The 13,994-nt window shown below is 43.2% G+C and overlaps 1 protein-coding gene across 4 annotated transcripts in view; it reads right to left on the bottom strand.

Moving 5' to 3' along the window:
* Positions 1 to 11,736, bottom strand: part of LOC308677486 (receptor expression-enhancing protein 1) — a 70,793-nt gene extending 59,057 nt beyond the window's left edge. For all 4 annotated transcript variants that reach the window (XR_014028501.1, XM_081343930.1, XM_081343928.1 and 1 more), the window contains exon 1: positions 11,605 to 11,736. Coding sequence is in view for 3 of the 4 variants with exons in the window: in XM_081343930.1 (XP_081200056.1) it covers positions 11,605 to 11,636 (32 nt within the window). In the remaining variant the exon portion in view is untranslated. The remainder of the gene's footprint in view (positions 1 to 11,604) is intronic.
* Between the last annotated feature and the right edge of the window lie 2,258 nt (positions 11,737 to 13,994).

Raw genomic sequence — 13,994 nt, 5'->3', positions numbered from 1 at the left:
CTTCATCCGCTGTTTGCATTCTTCCACATTTCTCTGATTTCTAAACAAATTCTCATTTACGCGCCATGAGCGTCTATCTCCTCTTTCCTTATCAATCTCCAACCACACTGGACTGTGATCAGAGATAATTCTTGCGCAGATTTTCACCTTTTTAGTTCTCAAAAGAAGATCATTAGTCAACAAAATAAAATCAATCCTCGAAAAAGATTGGTGTCTATCAGAATAAAATGTATAATCCTTCTCCCGCAAATGTCTCTCACGCCAAATATCTCGCAATTCCAGGTCATCCTTCATTTCAAAAAAAGATTTAGGCAGTCTAGCGTGACTTGGAATGCGTTTAAAGGCTCCAGCCTTATCCAACTGTACATCCATAACTCCATTCCAGTCCCCCATAAAAATAAAGGATTTATAATCCAACTGGGTAAGCTTTGTATGAAGTAAACTAAAAAAGTCAGCTTGTTGTTGATTTGGAGCATATAATCCAACTAAAAGCGTCTTTTTACCTTCAAACAACAGCTCGATCATAACATATCTTCCATGCTTATCTGCTTCAATTAGGTCCGCTGTTAAGGCACTTTTAACATAAACAACCACTCCATTTTTCTTATTCTCTGCAGAAGCAACAAATTGCGTACCCAGCCTCGAGTTCAATAAATACTTTTGATCCAAAACTCTAATATGCGTTTCTTGCAGGCATATAACATCTATCTTAAATTGTTTTAAATATTGAAAAACTTTCTTCCTCTTCTGCGGTGAGTTTAGTCCATTAACATTCCAGGTTAAAAATTTAGTTGCCATGTATATCCTCGAGAAGCTCTTGGACCACAGCTTTGATAGGACTGGTTACTTTAGGCCGTGCTCCTCCCACAGCTTGGCTATGAATGCGATGTGAAGAATCTGAAGACTTTTGCTGATCTTGTTCTTTTATTTTCTTTGCTCGTTTTAAAGCAGCACGCGTCACTCTTTGCTCTCTAGGATCATCCAAAGAGATTATAGCTTGATCTCCTCCAGCACCATTTTCCTCTGTTTCCTCCTCTTGTTGTTCTTCTTCTCCAGATCCCTTTCCAGCTTCCAGGAGCGTTAATGGGGTTGCTTTTAAGACATTATTGTAGAAATCACGTGCTTGTTTCACAGTAATCAGCCTATACCTTTTACCTTCATACATCACCATCAGCCCCTCTGGAATCTCCCATCTGAACCTTATATCTCTTTGCTTGAGCTCTTGCACAAGAAATGTATAGTCCTTTCTTCCCCTTAAAATCCTTGGAGGAATTTCTTTTAAAACCAAGACTTCTTGTTCAGCAATCACAACCTTAGCATCATAGGCAGCTTGTATAACTTGATCTCTAATTTCTCTTTTTGCAAAATAAACCACCACATCTCTAGGCAACTTTCTCTGTCTGGCAATCCATGAATTCACCCGAAACACTTTATCCATAGCTGCTCTTATTTCAGATGCTGGCTGGTTCAATACCCCTTCGAGAGCCTCAGAGATCAGCTGCTTTAAATCTTCTTTAACATTCTCTTTTAAGCCTCTAATTCTGACAGCAAACTGCATCTGGTAATATTGGGCATGGCTTAACTCCCTTTCCAACTTGCCTCTTTCAATTTCATTCTCCCGTGCTTTTACTTCTAGTATAGCATTCCTTTGAGCCAAATCATCCACTTTTTCATCTAAATCTTCCACACATTCCACCACTTTATGCACTGAAGTCAAAATGTCTACCTTCATCACGCTGTACTTCTGTTCCATCCTCTCTTCCATTCTTTCCTCAAATTTCTCCAATTTCTCCTCCATCTGTGCAAATTTATCAGCAATTGATTGATTGATTGATTCCAAAAGTACCTGGGCATGTTTATCCAAGGCATCTCGCAAATCCTTCGATGTCAGCACTTCAGGAGGGTGCAATGCCTGTAGTGATGATTGTTGCACCGGCGAGGATCCTCCACTCCGAAGAGTTTTAGAGGGAGGTTTAGCCGCCATCTTTTAATCCTCAATTATGACGCACTTTCAATTAAAGTTTAAAAAGTCCAACAAGTTAGAGAGTACAGTAAAATAGTCCTCTTCACCTTTTCCTCTTGTACCGCTCTGCCTGCTCCTTTAAATCATAGTCCTTTCTTCAGGCAGGGATGGTTCGCAGACGCCTGGCTCTGCTCCAGGAAGTTCGGAGCAGAGACGACGGCCAGCTGGGAGCAACCCAGGCTTCGGGGGAGTTCGATCCTTCAGCCGCCCAAGCTCAAAGCTCAGGCGGCCTCGGAGAACTCTACCCCTACCTGGGGCCTCACCCCCTCCTCTTCTCCCGAGGAGGGGGCTTCAATTTCGCCCGAACAGCTGATCGGCGCTGTTTCGGGCGAAAAAACAAACAGCTGAGCCGCGGGCAGCCAGGGGAGGCTGTCTTCAGCGCCGCGCCGCCAGCGGAAGTCCCGTCTTTTAAGATTTTGAATAGCTCAGCTGGAATACTGTCACCTCCACTAGCTTTGTTGTTGCTCAGCTTTTCTAAGGCCCACTTCACTTCACATTCTAGGATGTCTGGCTCGAGGTCAGTGACCACCTCACTGTGATTATCAGGGACGTTAAGCTCATTCTTGTATAGTATAATTTTGCCACCTCTTCTTAATTTCTTCTGCCTCTGTTTGGTCCCTGCCATTTTGGTCCTTTATCATGCCCATTTTTGCATTAAACGTTCCCTTCATCTCTCCAATTTTCTTGAAAAGATCTCTGGTCCTCCCTATTCTATTGTTTTCTTCTTTGCACTGTTCATTTAAGAAGGCATTCTTATCTCTTCTAGCTATTCTCTGGAATTCTGCATTCAAATGGGCGTATCTTTCTTTTTCTCCCTTGCCTTTCACTTCCCTCCTTTCCTCAGCTATTTGCAAAGCTTCCTCAGACAGCCGTTTAGCATATTGGACGCCTTCCGACCTGAGGGGCTCAACTTCAGTGTCATATCATTTTGCCTTTTGGTACTGTCCATAGGGTTTTCATGGCAAAGATACTGGGGTGGGTTGCCATTTCCTTCTCCAGTGGATCACGTTTTGTCAAAACTCTCTACTATGACCTTTCCGTCTTGGGTGGCCCTGCACGGCATAGCTCATAGCTTCATTGAATTACGCAAGCCCCTTCGCCATGACAAGGCAGTAATCCATGAAGGGGTACATTTTATATACTTTAGCAATTAAGTGGTCATCTCCAGAACATAAATTGATATCTAATTCAGTTTTAACTCGTTTTTTTAAATCAAGTTTAAATCTTTCAAAAATTCTGTAATAATTAAGCCAGTCACAAAGAAAACCTTTACTTACTAATTCTTTTGTCTTTATCTTGAGTCCCTTTTTTCAAATGTTGATAAGTCACTTTTTCAGTCAGTCTTCTTTTATATTTCCACCATACATGCCCAATTGATTGCCTAACAATATGATTCTTAAATCCAGAGTTAATTTTTACTTTATCCTACCACAAATGGGCATGCCACTCAAATCTCGAATCAGAACCTGTGCATGATAGTCTGTATGTTTTCATAAAGCTACAAATTGTTCAAGAAATTGCCTTTCCACTGGCACCAACAAGTGTTGTGATTTGAATATGTTAAAAGCAACCTTCCTGGCAGCATAAACTGAAAGAGTTCAAACAGAAGTCTGTTTCTAATTTAAGGAGACCTGACCCAATTAAGTCAAGGTCAAGAATATACCAGTTATTAGACCCCACTTGTAGGAAAATGGAGAACAGGTGAAAGGATTGGCCATTGGGAGGCGATAGATGGTGAAGAGACCTTAAGTTACCCTGCCTTAGTACATTTGAGAACTAGGGACTCATCTTAACATTTACCCCATTTTGTCTTTCTATAATGAGCAGAGAGTTGAATTACACTTACTAGAATTCAAGCTAATTAAAATTGAGTAGTGAAGATTTTTTTGATATTTTATGAGCCAAGTCCTCAGTATTGTGTACAAAAACAACCAATATGTTTAAAGATTGTACAATGATAAGTTAAATATTTGAAAAACCTACTGTCAAAACAAAATAACAATACATGCAAACTTTTCTTTTTGCTTTTTAAAATGCAGAATGTTTGTGAGAATTGAGTAAATGGTAAAGTCTAGAACAACAGTGGCGAACCTATGGCACAGGTGCCAGAGGTGGCACAGAGACCTCTCTGTGGGCATGCACACCATTCCCCAGCTCCACCTCCCCCTGTGGCCCCCTCCTCACCAGCAGCCCCCCCGGAGGAGATGGCCCTGGGCGTGGCCCACACAGAGCAGAGCAGCCAAGGACATGTCATCCAGACAGCAGGGACAAGACTCTACCCTCGGACTCCATAGCACACAGATGATGCTGCAGGGTGCGGGTGGAGGGTGTGGCTGCTATGATGCTGCAGGGCTGCCTGGGCGATCTGCAGCAGGCCATGGAGGTGGTAGATGGCTCTGCGGGCAGGCGGGGTGGGGCGGGGCAGTTTTGGGGCACTCAGTGTCTAAAAGGTTCACCATCACTGGTCTAGAACACGGGTCGGCAACCCGCGGCTCCGGAGCCGCATGCGGCTCTTTGAGCCGTCTTCTGCGGCTCCCAGCCGCCCGGTGCGCGCACACCTCTCCAAATGGAGAGTGGCACCGCCCTTTTGGAGAGGTGCGCGCGCACCTCCCCGAATGGGCGGAGGTGCGCGCGCACCTCCCCAAACCTTTGGAGAGGTGCGCGCGTACCTCCGCGCGAACGGGCCGCGGCGTCGCTCTTTGAGGAAGCTGCCGCGGCCCGTATGCAAAGCTGCCGAAAGCGGCAGCTTTGCAGATGGGCCACGGCAGCTTCCTCAAAGAGCGACGCCGCGGCCCGTTCCAAGAGGTGCGCGTGCACCTCTCTGAACGACCGGAGGTGCGCGCGCACCTCCCCAAACCTTTGGAGAGGTGCGCGTGTACCTCCGGGCGAACGGGCAGCGGTGCCGCTCTTTGAGGAAGCTGCCGCGGCCCGTCTGCAAAGCTGCCGAAAGCGGCAGCTTTGCAGACGGGCCGTCGCCGTCGGGCAACCGGGAACCGGTTCCATCTCACTTTTTAAAAAAATGGCAAACGCGTGCGTCCGCGCATGCGCAAAATGTTTTTTGCGCATGCGCGTGCATGGACACACGCACGCGGCTCCCAGTTTTTTTAATTTGTGATGGAACCGGTTCCCGGTGGCTCTTTTCCTTTTTTAGGTTGCCGACCCCTGGTCTAGAATGATAATAATCCATGTATCCTAATGAGAAAGTTGGAAGAATTATCACTAACATGACATGGTCCATGCTGGATTTAGGTTCATTCTACTAGCAGCTAGGATTAGCAGCAGTTAGCATGGAATGCTGAGATGAAATCCTAATTAAGTTCAGACATTTTTACATACATATTCTATTTCTTAAACTCTTGCTGCAGTAAAAGTCACATATACTGTATTTAATTACTTCCAAAGAGAAAAAAAAATAAATTTAAAAAGTAAGATTATACTATTATTTTTCTCCTATTTCAATGGCAAGCAGTAGTTGGGGAAAATGAAAGCTAACCTATAAAAGATTCTGGATGGGTGGAGAAATGAGGGCAATATTCCTCTAGATTCTGGTTCTTGATTGGCACAGATGTCCCCTGTCAAGGGTATTTCAAAGCAAGATTGGAAGATTGTAGATACTGAAGTATCAAAACTAATGGCCACTCTGTGGAATTTGTTAGCTACTAAGCATATGAGTGAGCAAAGATATAAGGCAGACTGACAGGAAAGACATGGCATCCATGAACAAAGCCAAACTGGTATACAGCACTAGATGATGCAGCTTAGCTTCTCAGTTTGCCTAAAATTCTCAGATATAGGAGTAGGTGTCTTTTCAGCATCTGGGTTAAAGAATAATTGAACTCCCAGCTCAGCCAATAGATGAGGTTGCTCTTTTCTCTTTTGCCTTGTCCTGAGGTAACTTCTGTTCTGAGTATTTCATTTACAAAAGTATGAACTGAAGAAATTTCTCACCTATTCACTATTCCAAACTGGTTAAGTATTTAGGAGATGTAACTACATATGAGTCAATTCTATTAACTGATCTTCTTCTCTTATACAAATACTACTGCCATTTTTCTACTATGATCTAATTCAGGGGTGTCAAACTCATTGAGGGCCGCATCAGCATTGTGGTTGCCCTCAGGGGGCCGGGTGGGTATGGCCAGGGTGGGCATGGCCTACTGGGTGGGCGTGGCTAGAGTGCGTATGGCCTACTGGGTGGGTGTGGCCAGCTCTACATCGTTCACATCAAGGGTGCCTATGGGGGCCTGGGCGGGAGTGGGACAGATCTGAGGGTCTCTGGCAGAAGGAGGGTCTCTGGGCCAGGGCCAAGGCAGTGGGGGGGTGTTCCCTCACTGTTTCCAGGATGGCTTTGCGGGCCACATGAAACCACTTTGCGGGCTAGATCCGGCCCCTGGGCCTTGTGTTTGACATGTCTGATCTAATTTGTGGCCTTCTCAGTATACTGATAAAACCGTTTAATGTTTAGAGTTAATCCCAAAATCTTATGGTAAAAAGTAATATTCCAAATTTACCTGGGTCCTTATCCATTTATAACTTTCTTAGATTAAAACGTATTTAATAATGTTTCTAATGTAAAACATATTTAACAAACACCTTTTTGCTGTTTATTACAAATTCTTTAAGCTCTTAAGCTTGTACGGTAGTTAATTTTTCTTCTGTTCAGTTGAAGACTGAATTCATGCAATAAAGATTTTTCAAGCCTGTCATTCCAAAGGTTTCTAATAGCTTTAGAATAATTAATACACAATTTCTGAAAGTGATTAGAAAACAAGGTTTGTGAATTAAGTGTTCTTTAAAAGTCTGCCATGATTGCGAGTAAGATGGCTGATCCTTTCACCTCCTTCTGCTCAAATCTGCAGAAATGAGGCAGATATATCTCTTTTTGAGGATGCTGGTAGTAAAACTTAAATGCTTCTATCAGTTTGAATGATGCCTGTTGAAATCACTTGATTCAATCTACTCCTTGTAAACAGATGAACAGATTAATTCACTATAGCATTTTATCCTTTTTGCATGTAGCACAATACTGATTCCTCTTGAGCATCTTACAGATATGTGGATGTCAACTCCCAAAATGTAATAGCTGTATTGGTTGGACCATTTTGAGACTGAAGTGACACTTTATAGATTATGTCAGATGAACCCTGCCACATTTTATTTTGGTTATAATGGCAATTGCAATTCATAACAAAAACAAGTGATGATTTTAGAAACTTGACACTAGAGGGGAATAAAAATTATAACAAAAGAAATAGAAGTCTGATGTCAATTAATAATGGGACTTACAAAATGAAACAAAAATTAGAAATATTAGATGAAATCTTTGAGAAATGGAGCCAGAAGATACCAACAATACTGTCAGTAATTATTTCTACTTCTGTTAATGAAGGAATGACAGATGTCAAACAAATTTTATCTGATAACTAAGAATATTTGTCTTTTCTTTTTTCCTGCATTTTTATTCTTTCTCTCAATCCATTTCTCTAAGTTTAGTTTGTATTAATTTTAACTACTGTAATTAAAATTCTTAATAAAAATTACATTTTAAAAAGAGAAAATCTTCTGTCAATATTGCTTCTCTTTGCATAAAAACAAAGGCTTATGAATTTTAACTATCTGAAATTGCTAAAATTTTATATTTTTCTTGTCTTAAAGTATATATTTTTTTGAACTTTCCCTGATATTTTTTCTTGCAATTTTCCTAATAGAATAGGGCAGGGGTGTCAAACTCAATTTCATTGAGGGCCGCATCAGCATTGCGGTTGCCCTCAAGGGGCCGGGTGGGTATGGCCAGGGTGGGTGTGGCCTACTGGGTGGGCGTGGCTAGAGTGCATATGGCCTACTGGGTGGGCGTGGCCAGCTCTACATCGTTCGCATCAAGGGTGCCTATGGGGGCCTGGGCAGGAGTGGGACAGATCTGAGGGTCTCTGGCAGAAGGAGGGTCTCTGGGCCAGGTCCAAGGCAGCGGGGGCTGTTCCCTCACTGTTTCCAGGATGGCTTCGCGGGCCACATGAAACCACTTTGCGGGCCGCATCCGGCCCCTGGGCCTTGTGTTTGACATGTCTGGAATAGGGGATTTCCCCTTCCCTTTTTTTTAATATTGCTTATATGGTATCTCAAAGTTGGGAGAAATTCAGCAAAACGTACTGTGGAATACAGTCCTCATCCATGTCTACTTAGAACCACCAAGAATAGAAGAGCTTTTGCATACAAAGCTTGAGCACTTTAAAGTGTCTGTGGAGATTTTCCGTCATCCAGGTCATAGTTGTCTCAAAGGTGCTTTTTTCTACAAAAGGCAACTAGGCTGTTTTTTCCTTGAGGAAGAAAACGTTTCGCTTCTCCTCCAAGAAGCTTCATCAGTTCTGATGGTGGAGGAAAGGAACTGATGAAACTTCTTGAATGAGAAGTGAAATGTTTTATTTTTCTTCCTCAAGGAAAAAAAACAGTCCAGTTGCCTTTTGTAGAAAAAACAAATCTTTGAGATATTAATGAAGCTATTGTCTTTTCCCCAAATATAATACAAAGTTTCTTTCAGAAAGAAGGTAGTTATCAGAATTGTTAAAATTGACATATTTTTATTTTTTCCTTTCTGTGTTTTTCTGAGAAATGGGAGGTACACTACACACTCAAATGCTTCAATCACATAGTATATTTGAAATGGGCCTTCCCAATCCTGATGTTGTGAGTGCAACTATTTCAAAACAAATAATACCCCCTTTCCATCTCTTCCTCCCCCCCCCCACAAAGTTTAGAGTTATTGGTTGAGAAATATTTCCACCAGACTTTGAATGCAAAAGAAAGCTTCAACTCACCTCTTTCTCTTCCCACTATTTTAACCTCCCATCCAACACTAAGTGCAGTTGCAGGCAACTATGACACTAAAATGCATGACCTGAACACGTGCATATCAAGAGGAGAACATTTTTTTCAAAAAAGCAGAGAGAGAGAGAAAACATCTTTTAAATGTGAAAATATTTTCTAAACAGAGGACCCGTTTGATCTCATGGTTAAGGCACCAGGCTAAAAGGTGGGAGACTGCGCGTTCAAGTCCCACCTTAGCCATGAGAGCCAGGTGGGAAATTATAGGCCAGCCACTCTTTCTCAGCCCAATCCATGTTACAGGATTGTTTCTGTGGGGAAATAGGAGGAGGAAGGTACATCATTTGACTGATGAAGTTCCTATTTTTATATAAGTATATTCAGTGCTTTTTTGTAAAAGAAAAAGGTGCCGGAACTCACACATGTCATACGACCCGCTTTGCCTACCCTACAAGGTTCCATCCAAAAAAGGTGCCGGAACTCCGTTCTGAGCGTTCTATGAGAAAAAAAGTCCTGAGTATATTGTGGCAGCAATAGATTAATGATCTATTCTAACAATGAAAGTGATATTGCCTCCAAATTCTCACTAATTTTTGTACATTATGAGATACTGAAAATTCCTGTGTAAATAAAATGTGGCAGGGTTCATCTGACATAATCTATAAAGTGTCACTTCAGTCTCAGAATGCTCCAACCAGTACAGCCATTACATTTTGGGAGTTGACATCCACGTACCTGTAAGATGCTCAGGAGGAGGAAGGTAAATTTATGCAGACTCACATTTGGGCAAATGCTATATACTGCATGCTCCTCCCTATTTGCAGGAACCTGGAAGAAGGCCTTTGAAGTAAAAAAAGGACAGATCTAGATTGCCCTGCATTGTTCTTATACATCCAAGCTATTTTGCATAATCAAGGGAACGCCTCGTATTTTTTACTCTTCTAATGTTACATCTCAAACAAGGATCCATACATTTTCTCTCAGTAAAATGTATCCAACAAAGAATGATAATTACATATATTGCTGCTTCCTCCCTACGTATAGGAAAGATCTCACGATTACAATATTTCTTTGATTTGCCTCACATTTTTCAAACAGCCTTCTTGTAAGGGTAAAAACAGCCCCACTAATGTACATCTTCCAGATGTTGTAAAGTGAGCCTGAGTTTAAAAAAAATCAAACCAGAAAGTATATTAAACTATGAAAAAGATGCAGAAATAGAATTGTAAAGTTAAGCAGCAAGATTATGTAAAATTTGGGGGAAAGGAGGGAAACGTAAAAAAACCCAGCTCTGCAGCAAGAACAACTGAAATGTCATCACATTGCTTAAGCCAACGATGAGCAAAACACTCCTACTGTTTAAACAAAAAAAAACAGCTATAAAATGAACATCCAACCACAAAAAGTAGCAGCTGCAGATGTATCAGTAGAACTTGCCAGCTTCTTTTCTGCAGCCTTTGGAATGCTTTGTCACTAAAATGTATGGTGTGTCATTGAAAAGCTCTTGACTTTTTCAGAGAGGAAGTAAAAAGTCAATCTCACCATCCTCCTGTCTCTGAAACTGCTGGGCAGTGACTGGGTCTATTGAAGACAGCTAATCCCACTAATCTTCCCCAGGCCCTTCAGGTAGGTGAGTTGGACTCCAACTCCCATCACCCCAGCTAGCATTTATGGCCCAGACACATTGGAAGGGAGGCGCTCAATCAATCTAGTTCAAACAAACAAACAAAGGCATTGGATCTCCAACATCAAAGAGTCCTCAGAATTTCAGTAAGTCCTAGGAAGACTTCCATTGAAAAAGAACCATCTACAGAAAAAAATGGCTGGGGGTGTGTGTGGTTGTTTCTTTGTTTGTTTTTTTCATTTTAGGAGCACAAATTCTTTTCCTTTTTTCCCCCCTGCTGCCTGTCTCTCCTAAGAAAGCCTTAGTTTTAGACGGTTCTATGGAAATGGTTTCTATTGTTTGTTTCCCAGAGAGAATGCCCCAAATTCCTCTACCAGCATCTCCCACCCTCCGTGAAATAGCAGCCGCCTCACCCCACCCCTAATCCCCCCAAAAACAAAAGTCGACGCCCTTCAATTTCTCCTCCTAGATTTAGGCGTCCTCGAGATCGGTTATTTTTTCTGTTAAGGGAGAAAACCTAATGCATTTTGTAAAGTGAGCACTAATTTACAAGAGGAAGAATTAAGACTTTTCCCCCCACTCCCATCACTCAGGGACCGTTCCAGATAGCGCCCTCTGGCAGGTGAGACCGAAATACGGTTGCTATTGCTAATAACAAAGCGGCGGTTTTCCCTGCCCTTTTTCAAGACTCGCTTTTTCCTTCTTTCCCCCTCTCTCTATACCCGGCTGCATTTGCCAAAGGGAATAACCAAAAAGCCGCCTTCTTCTGTTGCAGCTTTAAACGGATCCCTACCCCTTTCTGCGTATATGGCTAAATCTAAGGTAAGAACAGTCAGTCGCTATTTCAGCCCATTTATAGTACACATTTCGCTCGAATAAAACAATCTACTTTAAGTCTCACGCTGATCTCGACTGCTGCTCAGTACAAGAAAACCAGGGACAGGCAACAGCGCACGAACTGCTAAATTTAGATGGCTGGTGTGCCTGAGTAGATATTATTAGCCGTCGCATTCGGTGGAAACTACATGGGCACACAAACGGTCAGACCCCAAAGGCACCACTAAAGCTGCTTTCACTGTGCAAAGACCGCTCTTCGGGGAAAAGCGCAGGTCGAGACCCACCCGAAGTTGGTACTCACACCACTAGTCTGGAGATGATCCAGGACACCATGTCGCTGCAGGACCGCGGTGACAGCAAGACGGGGATAGGATTTTCCCCGGGCTCGAGTCGGTCGGTCCGCAGTCGCTAGAATAAGCAGAGCAGGCGTCTCAGCCATTCGGCATCTAGCGCGCAGCCTCACTAGGGAGCGGCCGGAAACAGTAGCAGGCACTCGCTCAGATGTGGGATCCTAACCTCGCCCGCAAGGCTGGGACAGCTTTAGCACCTGTTCTCGGGATCTCTGTCTGTCCCCCTGCTTTGCCTCTTCCTCTGAGAAAAGGCGCGCCGCTCAAGTGGTCGATTACCACCCTTTGCCCGAATTGGAGATGGGCAACGAAAACAAGCAGCCTCTTGGCTTTCATGACTGCAGCACGTGGCCATTCCGAAGCAATGGATGTGCCCGACTGAGACAATCATCAAGATTATAGAAAGCTATAAGTTGTCTTAAGCATGGTTTTTTGAACGAACTTTACCGTTTACCACCTCCACGTTTTTCAGCTACACATGGAGGTTGCTATTACACGCTTCTCGGAGGTAACTCCAGTACTAGAATCGCTAAGGGCAAGTGTTGGTTGAGATTTTTATGCTAAGGCGTTGTAAAGGGTACAGGATTTACCAAGCAATTGTAAAGTATAAAAACTGTACTTATGGATCACTTTCAAAGCTGGCTATCCATCCATAGCTTCAGATAGTGGCTTTTTTCCTCCTAGGATTTCCCCTCTCTTCTCGTTTCCATCTTTTGATGCCAAGAGGATACCTCATAGTCTGTGCACTGTTCTTATTGAAGTTGTTTTCATAATCATTCATAGTCGCTGCAGTAAAATGTGCCTGTTTTCTGTCTGCCTGAATTCAGCACTATACCAAAAAACTATTTTAGTACACGCAACCATTACTACTGAAGCTCCAGCATGCATATCTGTGTATAAAAGAAAGAGATAGCAGGTTCATGGTACAACCTTACCACGATTTCAGGAGGGGGGAAAAAGCCATGTGGTCAGTAGGTAGGAAGTTAATCATGTGAGTGGCATGAATTCTTTTATTAAAAACGAAGATTACATGGAATGACAGGGAACAAGCTCATCATTTTGCTTTCTAACAACTAGGCAGTGTGACTGCCCATACTTTCTCTGGCAGCTGCTTAAAAATTGGAAAATACTCACACTCACACAGAAAAACACACTTGCACAGGCCCAGGGCTAGACAATAGTCATTTTCTGAGAGCACTTATAACTTGATCTAAAAACTCTAGAGGAAATTTGAGGAAAAAAATGAGATGTTCCTTTAATAAACATAGTCTCCAGGGTGCCAGCTAAGCTTCAGCATTATTCCTCCAGGACTGGGTAATCTGCTGCCAGATGTGATGTTCCTTTTATTATAGACTTCCACCCCCCAAGTTTTGCTTGTGCAATCCTCAGGAGAGAGGTGAAAAAAGTCTTAGGGATGGTTCTATCTCCTGTTGTAAATCTTATTAGAGAAATCAGATGTCAGAGCCCTGGGTTGTAAAAATACTGTATATGATAATATTTAAAGTATTGTTTTTATCATGATTGTAATTATATCATAATGTATATGAATTATATAGTATTTGTTTAGTATCAGAGTTGTCCATCTGAGTCTCTGAAACGTTCCTATTCCGTTTGGGGTGTTTGTGTGATATTCCAACGGGCCTAGCCAGAACTTTCCTATACCCTCACCAAACATACACCCACTTTTCCCACAACCGACGAAGTATGTGAGTTTGGAGAAACTCGGATCCCAAGAGATTTTCCTTCAAGTTCGGACCCGGCTTTCATAAAAGTTCGGCGAAGCAGCGGAGTCTTCCATGGCCTCTGCCATGGCGAACGCCCACTTCGTGGGACAGCTGCTACTGCTTCTGCTGGCTTTAAGCCCATTTCCTCCGACGCCGGCGCTATTCTGCCGATCTTCAAGAGAGAGCACTTCTCTAAGGCTGTCTCCGAGACTGCCGTCTTCCGCGGCCCTTCAGTCGGGCAGCTACAAAGAACACGAGGTCGGGGACGAACCACTCTCCAACCTGATCCGGGGGGTGGGGGGAAGCGGTCGCTGAGTCATCCTGTTTCTTTTCCAATTCTGTCTCCTAGTGGCAGTGGCGGTGGCTGGGAACCAAAGCAGAAGCCGTCGAGGAAGACGTGCGTCCCGGTGCAGGCTTTGAAAAGGTGTTTTCCCGGTCTGTCTTGCCGGCGATGATTTCTCACTCAGCCGTAGCGTCCTCCCCGGACAGTAAAACAAGCAGCTATAGCCTTCCTCCTGCCACTGATGCCACGCTAAAGCCACAAATCTGTAGGCTGGGCGCGGTCAGGACATCTCTGCTTACATGATCGCGGGTTCCATCCGTTAGGATTGTTTTTCACT

Source organism: Vipera berus, assembly GCF_964194415.1.
Source record: "Vipera berus genome assembly, chromosome: Z".
NCBI classification, from domain to species: domain Eukaryota; kingdom Metazoa; phylum Chordata; class Lepidosauria; order Squamata; family Viperidae; genus Vipera; species Vipera berus.
This window is presented reverse-complemented; position numbering and strand designations above follow the sequence as displayed.